General features: G+C 44.9%; 1 protein-coding gene across 1 annotated transcript; it reads left to right on the top strand.

The window, feature by feature from the left end:
• The first annotated feature begins 17 nt into the window (after positions 1-17).
• Positions 18-8,751, top strand: WDR77 (WD repeat domain 77). Its single transcript, XM_046645280.1, has 10 exons — positions 18-275; positions 522-707; positions 1,986-2,127; positions 2,421-2,470; positions 4,896-4,966; positions 5,106-5,160; positions 5,632-5,703; positions 6,271-6,379; positions 6,923-6,991; positions 7,631-8,751. The coding sequence occupies exons 1-10, from the start codon at positions 161-163 to the stop codon at positions 7,788-7,790; spliced, it is 1,029 nt and encodes a 342-aa protein (XP_046501236.1). The 5' UTR covers positions 18-160; the 3' UTR covers positions 7,791-8,751.
• Positions 8,752-12,525: the final 3,774 nt, after the last annotated feature.

Genomic DNA, 12,525 nt, shown 5'->3' with positions numbered 1-12,525 from the left:
GCGGCAGCCGGAAAGCGGAATGGAATTCTCGCGAGATATACAGAGGCTAGCCTGAGAAGAGGGGCTGAGGCCCAGCGGGGCACCACGTGGGCCTTGCTATCCAGAGCTGAATCTCCCGCTGGTCTCCAGTTTGGGTTGGGTTGGAGTTGGGACCGTGGAGATGCGGGAGGAAACCTCGTCTCCCCTAGGTGCCCCCGCGGCCCGGGAGTGGAACCTTCCTCCTAATGCGCCCGCATGTATGGAGCGGCAGTTGGAGGCTGCGCGGTACCGGTCGGGTGAGCTGCGATCTCAGGCCTAGGATCCCTCTCACCCCGGCCCAGGGCGCCCCTCCCGCGGACTTCTAGCCCGCCCCCTCCCCGCTTGCCATCCTGACCGCTACCTCTCGTTGCTGAGCTCAGCCCCCAGCCCTGCCCTGCTTTCCTGAGCTCAGATCCAGACCCGGCCGGCGTGCTGCTCGGTGCGGTCACCATGGAGACGAGCCCTTCCACCCCTCACGCGCTGACAGCTTGTACTTCCCGTAGATGGGGCGCTCCTGCTCGGGGCCTCCAGCCTGAGTGGCCGCTGCTGGGCTGGCTCCCTCTGGCTTTTCAAGGACCCTTGTGCCGCCCCCAACGAAGGCTTCTGCTCCGCCGGAGTCCAGACGGAGGCTGGAGTGGCTGACCTCACTTGGGTGGGGGACAGAGGTATCCTAGTGGCTTCTGATTCAGGTGAGTCACTTTCTCCCCAGCCCACAGGTAGAATGGAGGCTAGGGGTACAGGTCGGTTTGGGCTCCATCTTTAATGTCTCATACTCAGTGATTGGGGGAGCTCGAGGGTGTTGGCCCCGAACGAGAACTCCTATGTAGGTGGGAAATACCTTTCCCAAGGTTCTAAATTGCCTGGTCGTCATTTCTGGAGAAACCCGTAACGAAATTAAGAAATAGATTGGAACCATTTTTCTTTATCCCCCAACGCAGCCCAAGGATAATCTTGATCTTAATGATGATGCTTAAGTCAATGTGTGCTACCTGTCTCTTTCCATTTCTTCCCATTTTCTTCTTCTTCTTTTTTTTTTAAAGATTTTATTTTTTTCCTTTTTCTCCCAAAGCACCCCGGTATATAGTTGTGGGTCCTTCTAGTTTTGGCATGTGGGACGCCGTCTCAGCATGGCTTGATGAGCGGTGCCATGTCGGCGCCCAGGATCTGAACCCCGGAAACCCTGGGTGGCCGAAGCAGAGCTTGCGAACTTAACCACTCGGCCATGGGGCCGGCCCCCCCATTTTCTTCTTTTACTTCGTTCTCATTCTGCTTTCTTTATTTTGAATGTCAGGCTCAGCAATGGAGACTTTGGCATTTAAAGAAAAATCAATTTGGGTGTTGGCAGGCATTTTGTGGAAAGATGAAAGTGAGACATTAAAAACCTAGCTTCTCTGGGGGTTGAGCTTGAACGCTATATGTTCAAGATAACTTTTGCGGCGACGCGGGGGCGGGAGGGGGTGGGGGGGGGGTTCTCTACTTAGCCAGTCACTCTGCAAGACACTCAATTATTCGGTGTATTTTTTGAGACTCTGTAAGATGTTTATTCAAATTGTTCAATAAATATTTATTAGTTTGCAAATAATTGGAAGATTTAACCTCCCTGGGCTGTGTGCTACACAGAGAATCCTGGAGACTTCATCCGTTTCTCCTGGGAACTTATTTTCCAATGTTTTCTCACTGGAAGCAGAATAATGGATTTTACCAGCTATTCCATCTTTCCCTCTCTTTTTTTAAGAAACTTTCCCCACCTAGGTGTCTGGACTGTTATTAGGAAAACTAATGCTAGCTTAAATCCAAATGCTTGGAAGTTAGCTAAACTCTCTGATGATGTGGACTTTGCTTTGCTTTTATAGGAATAACTCGCTTTTTTAGTTTAATGACAGTGTACTACTTGAATCCTAGAAGTGAATTACTGTCTTGGTATAATCCAAGCTTGTTTCCCTCACCCTCTACTCTACCCGCATCAGGTGCTGTTGAATTGTGGGAGCTGGATGAGAATGAGACACTCATTGTCAGCAAGTTCTGCAAATATGAGCATGATGACATTGTGTCTACAGTCAGTGTCCTGAGCTCTGGCACACAAGCTGTCAGTGGTAGCAAAGACTTCTGGTGGGTTCCTATTCTCATCACTCCTGTCTCTAGGCCTTCTTGGTTGTCTTTACTATCCTTTTAGTATCATTAAGTAACGTCTTGGGCTCAATTTAAGAATCCAGTGATTAATTTTAACATGTGCATCAGGTTTCCTTAGAGATTTTGCAATCCCTTGTAAATAGACCATGGCAGAAACCCAACAGGCAAAGACATAGGACATGCTGGTTATAGGAAGCTCTTGTTTGAGCACATGTTTTTATGTAGATAAAATGCGGGTCAGAATTAAGTATCTCTTTCCTTTTCCTTCTTAGCATCAAGGTTTGGGACCTTGCTCAGCAGATGGTACTGAATTCATACCGGGGTAAGTGCACGGTCCTTCCTTTTCAGTCCTGGCCTTAGCTGTTTTGTTTTTATTCACCTCTTTGGACTCTTTGAACTTTCCTTGGATATTAGAGGCAGCAGCAGTTCCCTGCTGTCCTGCCTGATAGTTTTCTTCCGAAACTATAGTCAGGCCCCAGTGTCTATCCCCTGCCCTTTCTTAATTTCCCTATTTCTATTGATGGCCTCACCACCTTCTTGGCCAACGGAGGCTCAATCTCTCAGTCCTCTTCCACTCCTGCTTCCCCACTATCACTTGGTCACGAAGTTCTTTTGAGTCTTTTTCCACTTGGTCAATGATCTTTGTTTCCATTTCTTATGCTCCCGTTTACTTTAAGGCTTTACTGCACACAGCTGGTGGCACTCCTCTCTCTACCTGTAATCTTCGGTCTTTCATTGGTTTCTTGTGGCTTGCAGAATAAAATCTCATTTTATTGTTACAACATTCAAGCCCTTTTACTATCACTGCCCCTTCACGGGGACTGCGCTAGCTAAACCCAGTCACAGTAGATCCTTGGCATTCTCCAAGTATAAACCCTGAGACTTGTGAATCTTGAACTTGTGAAATACACCTCCATAAGATTTCTATTTTTCTGGTGAGAACCATCAGTTTCTACTAATGTTCCTTTTTCTGCTCGCTTTCAATAACAGCGCTAGCAGTTAACTTTATTTTGGGAGCCATTTTTCATAAAGATACCGTATCTTCATGAAGATAATGTCTAGAGCATTAATGTGTGTGGCTAAGAGGTGGAGATGCTGTGTGATCATCTGCTTTACTCAAAGGCTAAGTGCCTTTCTCTGCCAATTCTAACTTCAAAGTATGTGATTCGGATTTGTGCCAAAGCAAATCGTAAACTCATATGTATCCCGGACTTTCTGGGTCACTGGAAATAGTCAAACAGTAAATGCCAATGCCCGAAGTCTGCTATACTTGCCTTTCGGTTCTTAGACATATGATTCTGTTTTCGTGGTCAATGCTGACTCTTTTTCAGCACTTCTCCTGTTCAGCTTTTTTCATTAGTCCTTTGTGTTTATGTCTTATTCCTGCACCCCCCCCCCCCCGACTGTATTCCAAATCCCTTGAGGGGAGAGGAACCACGTAGTCTTCATCTTCTGTATTTCCCCGTGATGCTTGTTCCAGAGCTTTGCTTTCTTTAAGTGAGCAATAAATTCCTTTTCATCATGTTGGCTTTCCATGGATTCTAGGACTAGAAAAGAGGTATGGAAGGTGGTTCCATCCCATCCTCTGTTTCAGGGCAGAGCTGCATTCAGACTGCCTCAGGAAGTCTGGTTAAGTGACTTAGAGAAGGTGGTCTGGACAGCCTATAATTAGCATCTACCAGGAATCTTCAAAATTTTTTGCTTGTAGACCTGAAAGAATTTTGAGAAACTGTACTCTCTCACATTTTTAAATATCTAAAATAATATAAGGTTAAATAGTTGCAAAGAAGGTAACTCTTGGCCATATGATTTATTGTATACTTGTTTCAATTTTACGTTTATCAAAATTTTGGATTTGCAGATTAAGCCTATTTAATTTATGCAAAATGTCTACCAAATAACCCAACTGGTAAAAAATGATCTGCATTGTTAAGCCACTTGGCCAAGTTAGACTTCACTTTCCGTCAGAAAAAGTCCGACTTCATTTTTAATTTCAGGTAAACTTGTTAGATGTCTCCTTATGACAACTATCTGTCATATTTTTCAAAATTCTCATTATTAGACAAAAACAGAGATAAGTCACTGAACCACTCTTGTGTTTGTGGCATAATGGAACAAGGCCAGCCCCTTCACGGAAGTTTACCCAGATGCACTTCTTTTGCTCTTTGGCTCTTCGGTATAAGCCCCTTTTGTTGTCTACCTCAGGTTTCTATACTCTTGAGCATTGTACCCTGGAAAGGTTTGGGGTGGGTGTTCCTTCTGAAAAGTGGGAGAAGAGTGATTGTGAAAGTAGAGGTAGGAAAGGAGTGCTGGCCCACTGTAGGCAGCCTCTCAGTTCAGCCTTAGGGGGGAGAAATGGGAGAAATTTATTCCCTTCAAACTTGCAGTGTCCGGAACTCCCTTGGAAATTTTTGTATACTACCTGGAGGCGTGTGTACCACAGCGTGGGAACTGCTGTTCTAGGAGTCTTAGCCATACATTCCTTCACTCTTCTTACTCTGCTGCTGATTTCTCTTTCATTGTCTTTACTAATTCGTTCTTCTCCAAGCCTTTTTAGGTTTTACAACTCCATCAGCCTTTCTTCTTAGGTTTTGTCTGATCCAAAATCTCATGAAGTTTGTTAAATTGCATTATGAGACAAGGCCTGTTTCTCACACCCTCCCTATTGCCCCTTCATGGTGTCCCAGCTGCCTGATGGTACTGCCTCCAGCCTCTCTGTCATGTTTCTCTTTCTCTCTCCTTTACAGCTCACTCTGGGCAGGTCACCCGTGTTGCTGCCTCTCCCCACAAGGACTCCGTGTTTCTCTCATGCAGTGAGGTGAGAGCCCACCCCTTCTTCTCCCGTGCCCGCTCCCTACCCATGCTCAAACCCTCTGGGCCCAAGTCTAGTATGGAGACCTCCTGGCCAGTAGCTGCTGCTTTGGATTGTGAAGTCCCTTTTCTGTTCCTTCTTCTAGGACAGTAGAATTTTACTCTGGGATACCCGCTGTCCCAAGCCAGCGTCACAGATGGGTGAGTCTGAGAGCCCGTGGTGGGAGGGTGGTACTGGGAACACACCTGGAAGAGGCTTTCCTTGGCCAGAGTTAAAAGCAAAGTGCCCAGATGCCCAGTCACTGTGACATAAGTGACATAATCGCTTACTTTCCCACTGAAGCTCTGCTGACCCCATTTGTGCAGCTGGTACCCAGAGGAAGGGCTGGTTCCTGGGTGGGTAACTTACTTTACATTTCCTGGATGGGTGGACAAAGGGGCCAGAGCTCTTACCTTCATGCTTTATGCTTGAAACTTGCCTGTGACTCGTGTTCGAAAAGGGCAGGAGGCTGATGGATAAATTGTTATGAGGGTCAAGGATGAGGAGACGACTGCCTTCGCAGGGTATGGGAAACCAAATAAAGGTGCTTCTGGGACTGAGAGTGACTTTATTTGAGAAGCTTCTTTTGGGCTCAGGTGTCTTGTTCCAGACCCCTTTTCTCTCCTTTGCAGGCTGCAGTGCCTCTGGCTACCTTCCTACCTCACTGGCTTGGCATCCTCAGCAGAGTGAAGTCTTTGTCTTTGGTAAGGCAGCATGACCCACTATTGCCTGGGAAGGGGGAGGATGAGAGAGAAAGAGAGAGCTAACTCCGTAATGCACAAGGCTCCAGCTGCTCAGTCATCAGCACACATGGGCACTAGATGAATCATGCTAATGGAGGGGTGGGGAGATAGAAGGATCCCAAAGTGGTTTTAGTTTAGCTTTGGAGAAAATGATTTTTTTCCCCAGTAGATTTAATTCCTGATTGTTCATTCTGGCCTACATTCTGGGCATGGCTAGAAGTAAGTGGGCCACAAAGCAAGTGGATTGCTATATGGGGAATTCTTTTCTACTCTGGATAGTCGTGGTGCTATCATGGTGATGAGGCTGTGCATGTGATGACATCATTTGTGGTTAAAATAACAACTACCTCATCCATTAATTTAATTTTCACAACCACCCAATGACTTATTCCTTCTTTACGGAAGAGGAAACTGATGCTCAGAGTGGTTAACTTGTCAAGGTTGAGGAACTAGCATTCAAATCCAGGTCTGGTTGACTCCAAAGCCCATGCTTTTAAACACTGTGATGACATGCTCCCTCTCCTCTAGGTGATGAGAATGGAACTGTCTCCCTTGTGGACACCAAGAATGCAAACTGTGCCCTCAGCTCAGCCGTGCACTCCCAGTGTGTCACTGGGCTGGTGTTCTCCCCACACAGGTACTGTTCTTTGTCGTGGAGGGCCTGGTGCGTATGAATGGGAACAGCGAGGGAGGATGCTTATGTTGGCAAAGCATTAGCTGATTAGGTATTTCCTTAAAGCAGACGCTGCTCTAGCTGAGGTTTCAGAATGTCAAAGATCTCTTAAGATCGTAGTCCTTTTTTGGGTTGTATGGTCTCTGTCTGAAAATAGCTAAAATGTGATCTCATTCCTTTTCAACACCCAGAATGATTAATATTGTGGGCTTCTAGAACTATGTGTTTGGAAAAGCCTGTGTTTCTGGGTTATTGCTGAGGCTGCAGAGAGGGACCAGATGGGACGGTTACTTACCAGGATGATTGTCAACCCCAGCTTTGCTCCATTTCCCTCATCTTTCCTTGGCACTTGTAATGTGGACTTGAGTGGTAGACAGACTTTAACCCAAAGTGGGGATCAGGCCACCTTCTCTGGGTCACTGAGTGGGGTTGGGGGGCTGACCCAGTCAGCATTTTGTATGGGGACCATGGGCTTTACTTTTCACAACACTCTCCTTCCTCTCTTAGTGTTCCCTTCCTGGCCTCCGTCAGTGAAGACTGCTCACTTGCTGTGCTGGACTCGGGCCTTTCCGAGGTGTAAGTGTGAAGTGGAATCCTGTGATCAGGAATCAGGGAGGGGAGCTGTGGGTGGCTGGGTCCTTTTGCTCTTCAGAAAAGTACATTGTCTCTTTTGGAGGGAGAATTCTTCGTCTGTATATAAGGGGACTGTGTGATGGAAGCAGGCAGATTGTTGATCATCTCCCTGTTCTTGAGGCTGATGCACAACCAGCTCTGTCTCCAACAGAGGAGGCATGTGGTGGTGGGTGGGATTTCTAAGTCTGGCATTCCAGCTGTCTCCTGAAAGGGGACGTTCTACCCTTTTCACATAAAGAACCGCATACATGAAATGCAACCTGCTATAGTGTGAAAGGCACCAGACAAAAGATCTAAATTGTACTTCCCTCTCTGCCATGATTTGCTGCCTGATCCTGGTCTATATCACCACCCTTGCTCTAACCTCCATTTCTTCTATGAAGATAGGCTACTGGATCGGATGATTGGTAAAGTCGTCTGTGGATAGCTACACTGCTGTCCTAGTGACAAGGCCATACATATGGTGAAGTGTGTGTAACATCCAAAAATGTGCCCTGGATGTTTCGGCTTCTTTTTCTTCTCCAAGCCTGCTTTTTGCTCTTGTCTCTTACCACACCCAAACTTTTCTTTTTTCTCTTCCAGGTTTAGAAGCCGAGCGCACAGAGACTTTGTGAGAGATGCTACTTGGTCCCCGCTCAATCACTTACTCCTTACTACAGTGGGCTGGGACCATCAGGTCATCCACCACATTGTACCCACAGAGCCTCTCCCAGCCCCTGGACCTAAGAGTGTTGCCAAGTAGATGGGATTTAAGACAAAAAGCAAATCTCCCAGGAGTATCCACTCCCTTTGCCCTTGCCCTCTCGGTCTATGAGACATGCAGGAGCCTTACACAGTATGTTGATAGACCAGATCTGTGCAGTGAATAGGCATTGTCTGAGGGAGGCTGGGTTCTGGGGTCCTGTAGTCATAGGGAAGAAAAACTTTGTTGAAAATAGGTATGTCTGTGTGTCTGAGTGTGTGTGTAGACATATAGTTTTTGGTGGTGGGGGGAATAAAAAAATCCATCTAATGTCTTTCCTAAGCCCCCTCCCCTAGGAAAAAGTTCACAAAAGGGTTTTATGCTTCCCATGTATCTATGCTTGAGGAATTGGCCATGTCTGGATGAAGTATAGGTTGTGGGCATCCCTGAATTCTTGGAAGCTGCTCATATACTACTTGTAGAGATAGGAGCAACTTTATTTTTTTATAGAGCTTAATTCACCTTTATCATGAGCAGTGCTTCCATTTACAAAAATCCAGCCCAGCTCACCTGGAGGAAGAGCCAGGACACTCTTATTACAGTTTTGCACATCTTCTTGCTGTTAAACTGAGTCAGAAATCCATTTTCTGGCCGAATAAAAAGTTGGGCCTGTGTAATGCCCGCTCCCCTGCCCCCGTCCCCCCAGGGAGTTGTGTATATGGGAGACGAGTGTTTTTCTGTCATAGATGCCATTGAAAAAAGTTTGGGGATGATGGGGAGCTTAAAGGCATTTCAGTTAAGTTAGAAAACTGACACAAACTTGCAGAGAATGTCTGGCACTTTTCCCATCGAAAACAGCCTGAGACCTGACCTCTCCCGCCTCTGGTCCCCTTTCTCTGGCTATAGGAAGTCTGAATGGTGTTTTTGTGGACTCTGGAAATTTTAAAATGCAGCATCAGAGAATCAGAAATACTCGTTGGTGAAATAAAAAGTTTAGGCTTTGTTGGCCTGTCTTTTGAAATGTGTGTGTTACCTGCAAATAGACATCTTTCACTTGTGTGAGTCATCAGGCTATCAGTTTTATAGCCCATTATTTTCTTCATGCTTCCCCAGCCCCCCATAGTAGCTAGTTGGAACTTAAGGTAAACATTTGGTTATTCAGGTTGGTGGACTGGCTATTGCCAGTTGGAAGCCATGGATCAATTGCTGATTGTATTGGAACTAAATATAATCATGTACAAGCTTTGCAAGTTTAGTTTAGCTGATGTCACATGAAACTGGGCAGTTTTAAGGAATATGGGCAAAATATTTGTAAGTAAAGCTTCCATGCTTCACCCTTGCCAAACGTGAGCCCTGGTCTCACAATTACCCTCCAGTAAAAGCGTATGGGAATTTGTAGTCATATGATCCGCTGGTTTTGGGGTGAGGTAGGAATAAAGCCTTCACTGTTTTTAACTATAACTTCTTGGAAGGTAGTAGGGTGAGTGGGTGGAGTCACTGAAGTTCTTCCTGGAGGTAAAAGCTTAGAATTTGTGATGACCTAGAGAAGGTAAGGATGGCATGAGGTGGGTAGGACTTAAATTTGCACAGCCAAATTCCTCATGGACTGAAGAACAGTGGAGAAAAAAATTTAGGGGAAGAGGTCAGAATCCAAAAAATGTATGTATGTGTCAAAGTGGTTAAAATGACATCAAAGAAAGAGAAAATAGGTTTTGAGGAACCATATTGTAAAAAATGTTAGTTTGCATTCAAATAGATCTGTGCTGAGAGTAGTTCACATCTGTTAATGATTGCCACCGAGATATTTGCAAACCTAATCAAAATCACAGTAGGAGTGACCATCGCAATTTTGTGTGAATGTATATGTTACAGTGAGCAAAAAGATGCCTCAAAATAGAAAGTGATCTCAATAATCAGAAATGTAGTATCACATGGAGGGTTATGGACTAGGTCCCTGACAATAGTTTCAGTAGAGTGAGCACAGACTTGCTGATGACAACAATGAGCTCATTTTATTTTTGTTTTAAACCATACACGTATTTATTTTGCATTTAATTTCACTGGTTCAAAGGTCTAAACCCTGGGGTAAATCCGTTTCCCTGTCTCCATTGTCCTTACTCTGCAGTCCATTAGCCTGGCCCACTATAGTCCACTGCTGATTTGGTCCACCAGGGTTTATGAGGCTCACCCTTCGGGTGGTGCTTGGAACCACAACAGACACCGAGGAAGGCTCAAAGTACAGTTTCAGGTGGCACCAGACATTGGGCTGATTCCCGAGGTACCTCTCCTGCTCCACAGGACAGTAGGAGGCGGGTTCTTTAATAAACAACTGTATAGGTATTGCCAGCGGATTCATGATCACGTTACAGCAGCAAAGTCACTCAAGCTCTGACCGCTCTGGGCTTCCAGCCGTATTCCCTCTGAGTAGCATGTTAGAAAGACCAGGAGATTGCGGAGGGCACAGGGGCGGGTCCCTGTGGTTTGTTTTTTAATCATTCAGTTTCAGAGGGCTCCAAAACTTTCTTGCTACATCTAGACCTAAAAGTGAAGGGCTGTGGTTTTTATTTATTTTATAACTTTATTATTTTTTTAGGGCTCTGTTTTTTTAAAAAGCAGATTCTTTTGCATTTGGACAGCGTGAGTAATGTGCCTTTCATATTCTTTGTATTTCAGTATTTGCTTGACAACTTTGTATCTACAAACTAGAAGAATAAAAAAAAAAGATTTATTTCAAAATATACTTAATAAGCATTTCTTTCCGTAAGACGCACTAAATGTCTTTATGTATTCTGGGGAAGCTTTAGGGCATCTAAGGAGAGCCAACATACATGGAAGAAGCTAGAGCATTCATATCCGATTGCCATTTGTAGTGAATTTCTTACTGCCCATCTGTGGGTCACACTGAACACACATTAGAATTACTTGTGCAGGAAACTGATTCTGTTTGGAAAAAAGGGTAAGCAAGCTCTAGTCTCAATTTTGAGTTAATGAAAATTTCTTACGAAAATCAGCAGCCTGTGTAGCACGTTTTTGGAAAAGTAAACAAGTAGGCCAGTCTTAGGCCCAGAACACATTTTTTTGCTGAGCTCTCCATTAAAAGTGGGTAATTATGGAGTTCTTTAAAGCTTCATTACATTGTCGCAGGACTCGTACAATCCAGAGAGACTGACTGAGGTGTGAAGGTCAGGAGAGGAGGGGTTCACTCTTGTTTTAAGCTGTAGAGACACCTAACACACAATCTGTAATCCTACAATCTCCTTTTATCATCTGGTGTAAGGTTTAATATAGTCCTTAACTTATTCTGGAAACTCTCCTTGTCTGGCTAATGATGTTCTGCAGCTTCAATATGTAAAAGATAAAAATTCAAAAGAACAGTAAGTGAAGAACCCCAAACAAAGCCTTTAACTTGCTGGTGGGAGCCCAACCAGTGCCATCGCTGAAATTTTCCTCTCTGGTAGTAACCCTTGTCTGGGATGTCAAGCTGATATTAATGAAGCTTGTTTAGATCAGAAAATACGCTTCATATGTACAACTCAAATTATCTTCCAGTTCTCCCATCTCCTTAAAAAGCAACTTGTCTCTTACAGAAACCCCCTGAGCAAAGTTAGAAACTGTTTGATGTATGGGGCCCTTTAGCACTGTTATCCAACTTCAGTTGCTTGGCAGAGTTAGCATTGATGCTATCTTTAACCTAGGCAGCTGAGAGGTGACCTCTGCGCCCAACACCATCCCTGGGCCCGTGGTGGCAGACTCCTCATGGAAGGACCAACTTGGGCCTCATTTGTAGTTTTTGGTTGTGTGGTTTTTTCAAGTATGGTAACATATTTACCATTTTAATAATTTTTAAGTGTACAATTCAGTGATATGAAATACCTTGACGTCATTGTACAACTGTCCTGCTATCCATCCCAAACTGAAACTTTGTACCCGTTAAGCAATAACTCCCCCTCCCTCTAGACCACCATTCTGCTTTCTGTCTCTGTGAATTTGACTATTCTAGGAACCTCATATGAGTAGAATCATACAATATTTGTCCTATGTGTCTGGTTTATCATTTGATTTTATAAGGTGTTGACTTATTCCTCAAAGTGTAGTCTGTGAACCAGCAGCATTGGCATCAGCTAGAACTTCTAGAAATGCAGAACGTTGAGACCTACTAAATCAGAATTCATGTTTTCACAAGCTTTCCCAGTGACTTGTGCATGTTAAAGTTTGAGAAGCACTGGCTTCGATTTCCTATTGAGAACTCTTGATGAGTCAGGAACCGGGCAGAGAAGTCACCAGTCATTCACCAGTGAGCAGCTGTGGTGTATCGGAAGCTTTTGGGCATTGTGGTGTTTGGTAGTGAGTAAGACAAACATGGCGGTTTCTGCCTTCATCAGTTGAGTCTAGAGGGAGAGGCAGGATGGAGTTGGTTTTAAGTGCTAGCTGAAAGCACTAGATTGCTGGAAAACCGAGGGATCGTAAGCAGTCATGAAGAAGTAGTAAATCTTCCTTGAGGAAGTGACGTTGAGATTGAGTCCTAAAGGTCGAATATGGGTTAGCTGATGACTGGGGCTGGGAAGGAATTCCAGATGAAAGTAAGAGTGTGACAGTCCTGCTGTGGAAGGAGCTTAGAGCATCCTAGAAAAGGACGTCGTGTCAACTAGGATTAAATGGGGAGGGGAATAAAACAAGATGAGGCAGCAGCAACTGGGTGGTGGGGCTCGGAGCCATGGTAAGGATCTCCAATGGGGTAGTAGTATGTTAGATGTGCTTTTCAAATAGATTACATTGCTGTGGTTTGGTGGAGAGA

This window comes from Equus quagga, chromosome 18, assembly GCF_021613505.1.
Source record: "Equus quagga isolate Etosha38 chromosome 18, UCLA_HA_Equagga_1.0, whole genome shotgun sequence".
Lineage (NCBI taxonomy): Eukaryota > Metazoa > Chordata > Mammalia > Perissodactyla > Equidae > Equus > Equus quagga.
Note: the sequence above shows the minus strand (reverse complement) of the source record. Positions and strands in the feature narration are given on the sequence as shown.

What these genes read in the sequence shown, in the direction of transcription:
- WDR77 (XM_046645280.1), top strand. Translation starts at nt 161, where the DNA reads ATGCGGGAGGAAACCTCGTCTCCCCTAGGTGCCCCCGCGGCCCGGGAG. An exon ending in AGTGGTAGCAAAGACTTCTG is followed by an intron (nt 2,128 to 2,420) that starts GTGGGTTCCTAT and finishes TTTCCTTCTTAG; the next exon opens with CATCAAGGTTTGGGACCTTG. An exon ending in GACTCGGGCCTTTCCGAGGT is followed by an intron (nt 6,992 to 7,630) that starts GTAAGTGTGAAG and finishes TTTCTCTTCCAG; the next exon opens with GTTTAGAAGCCGAGCGCACA.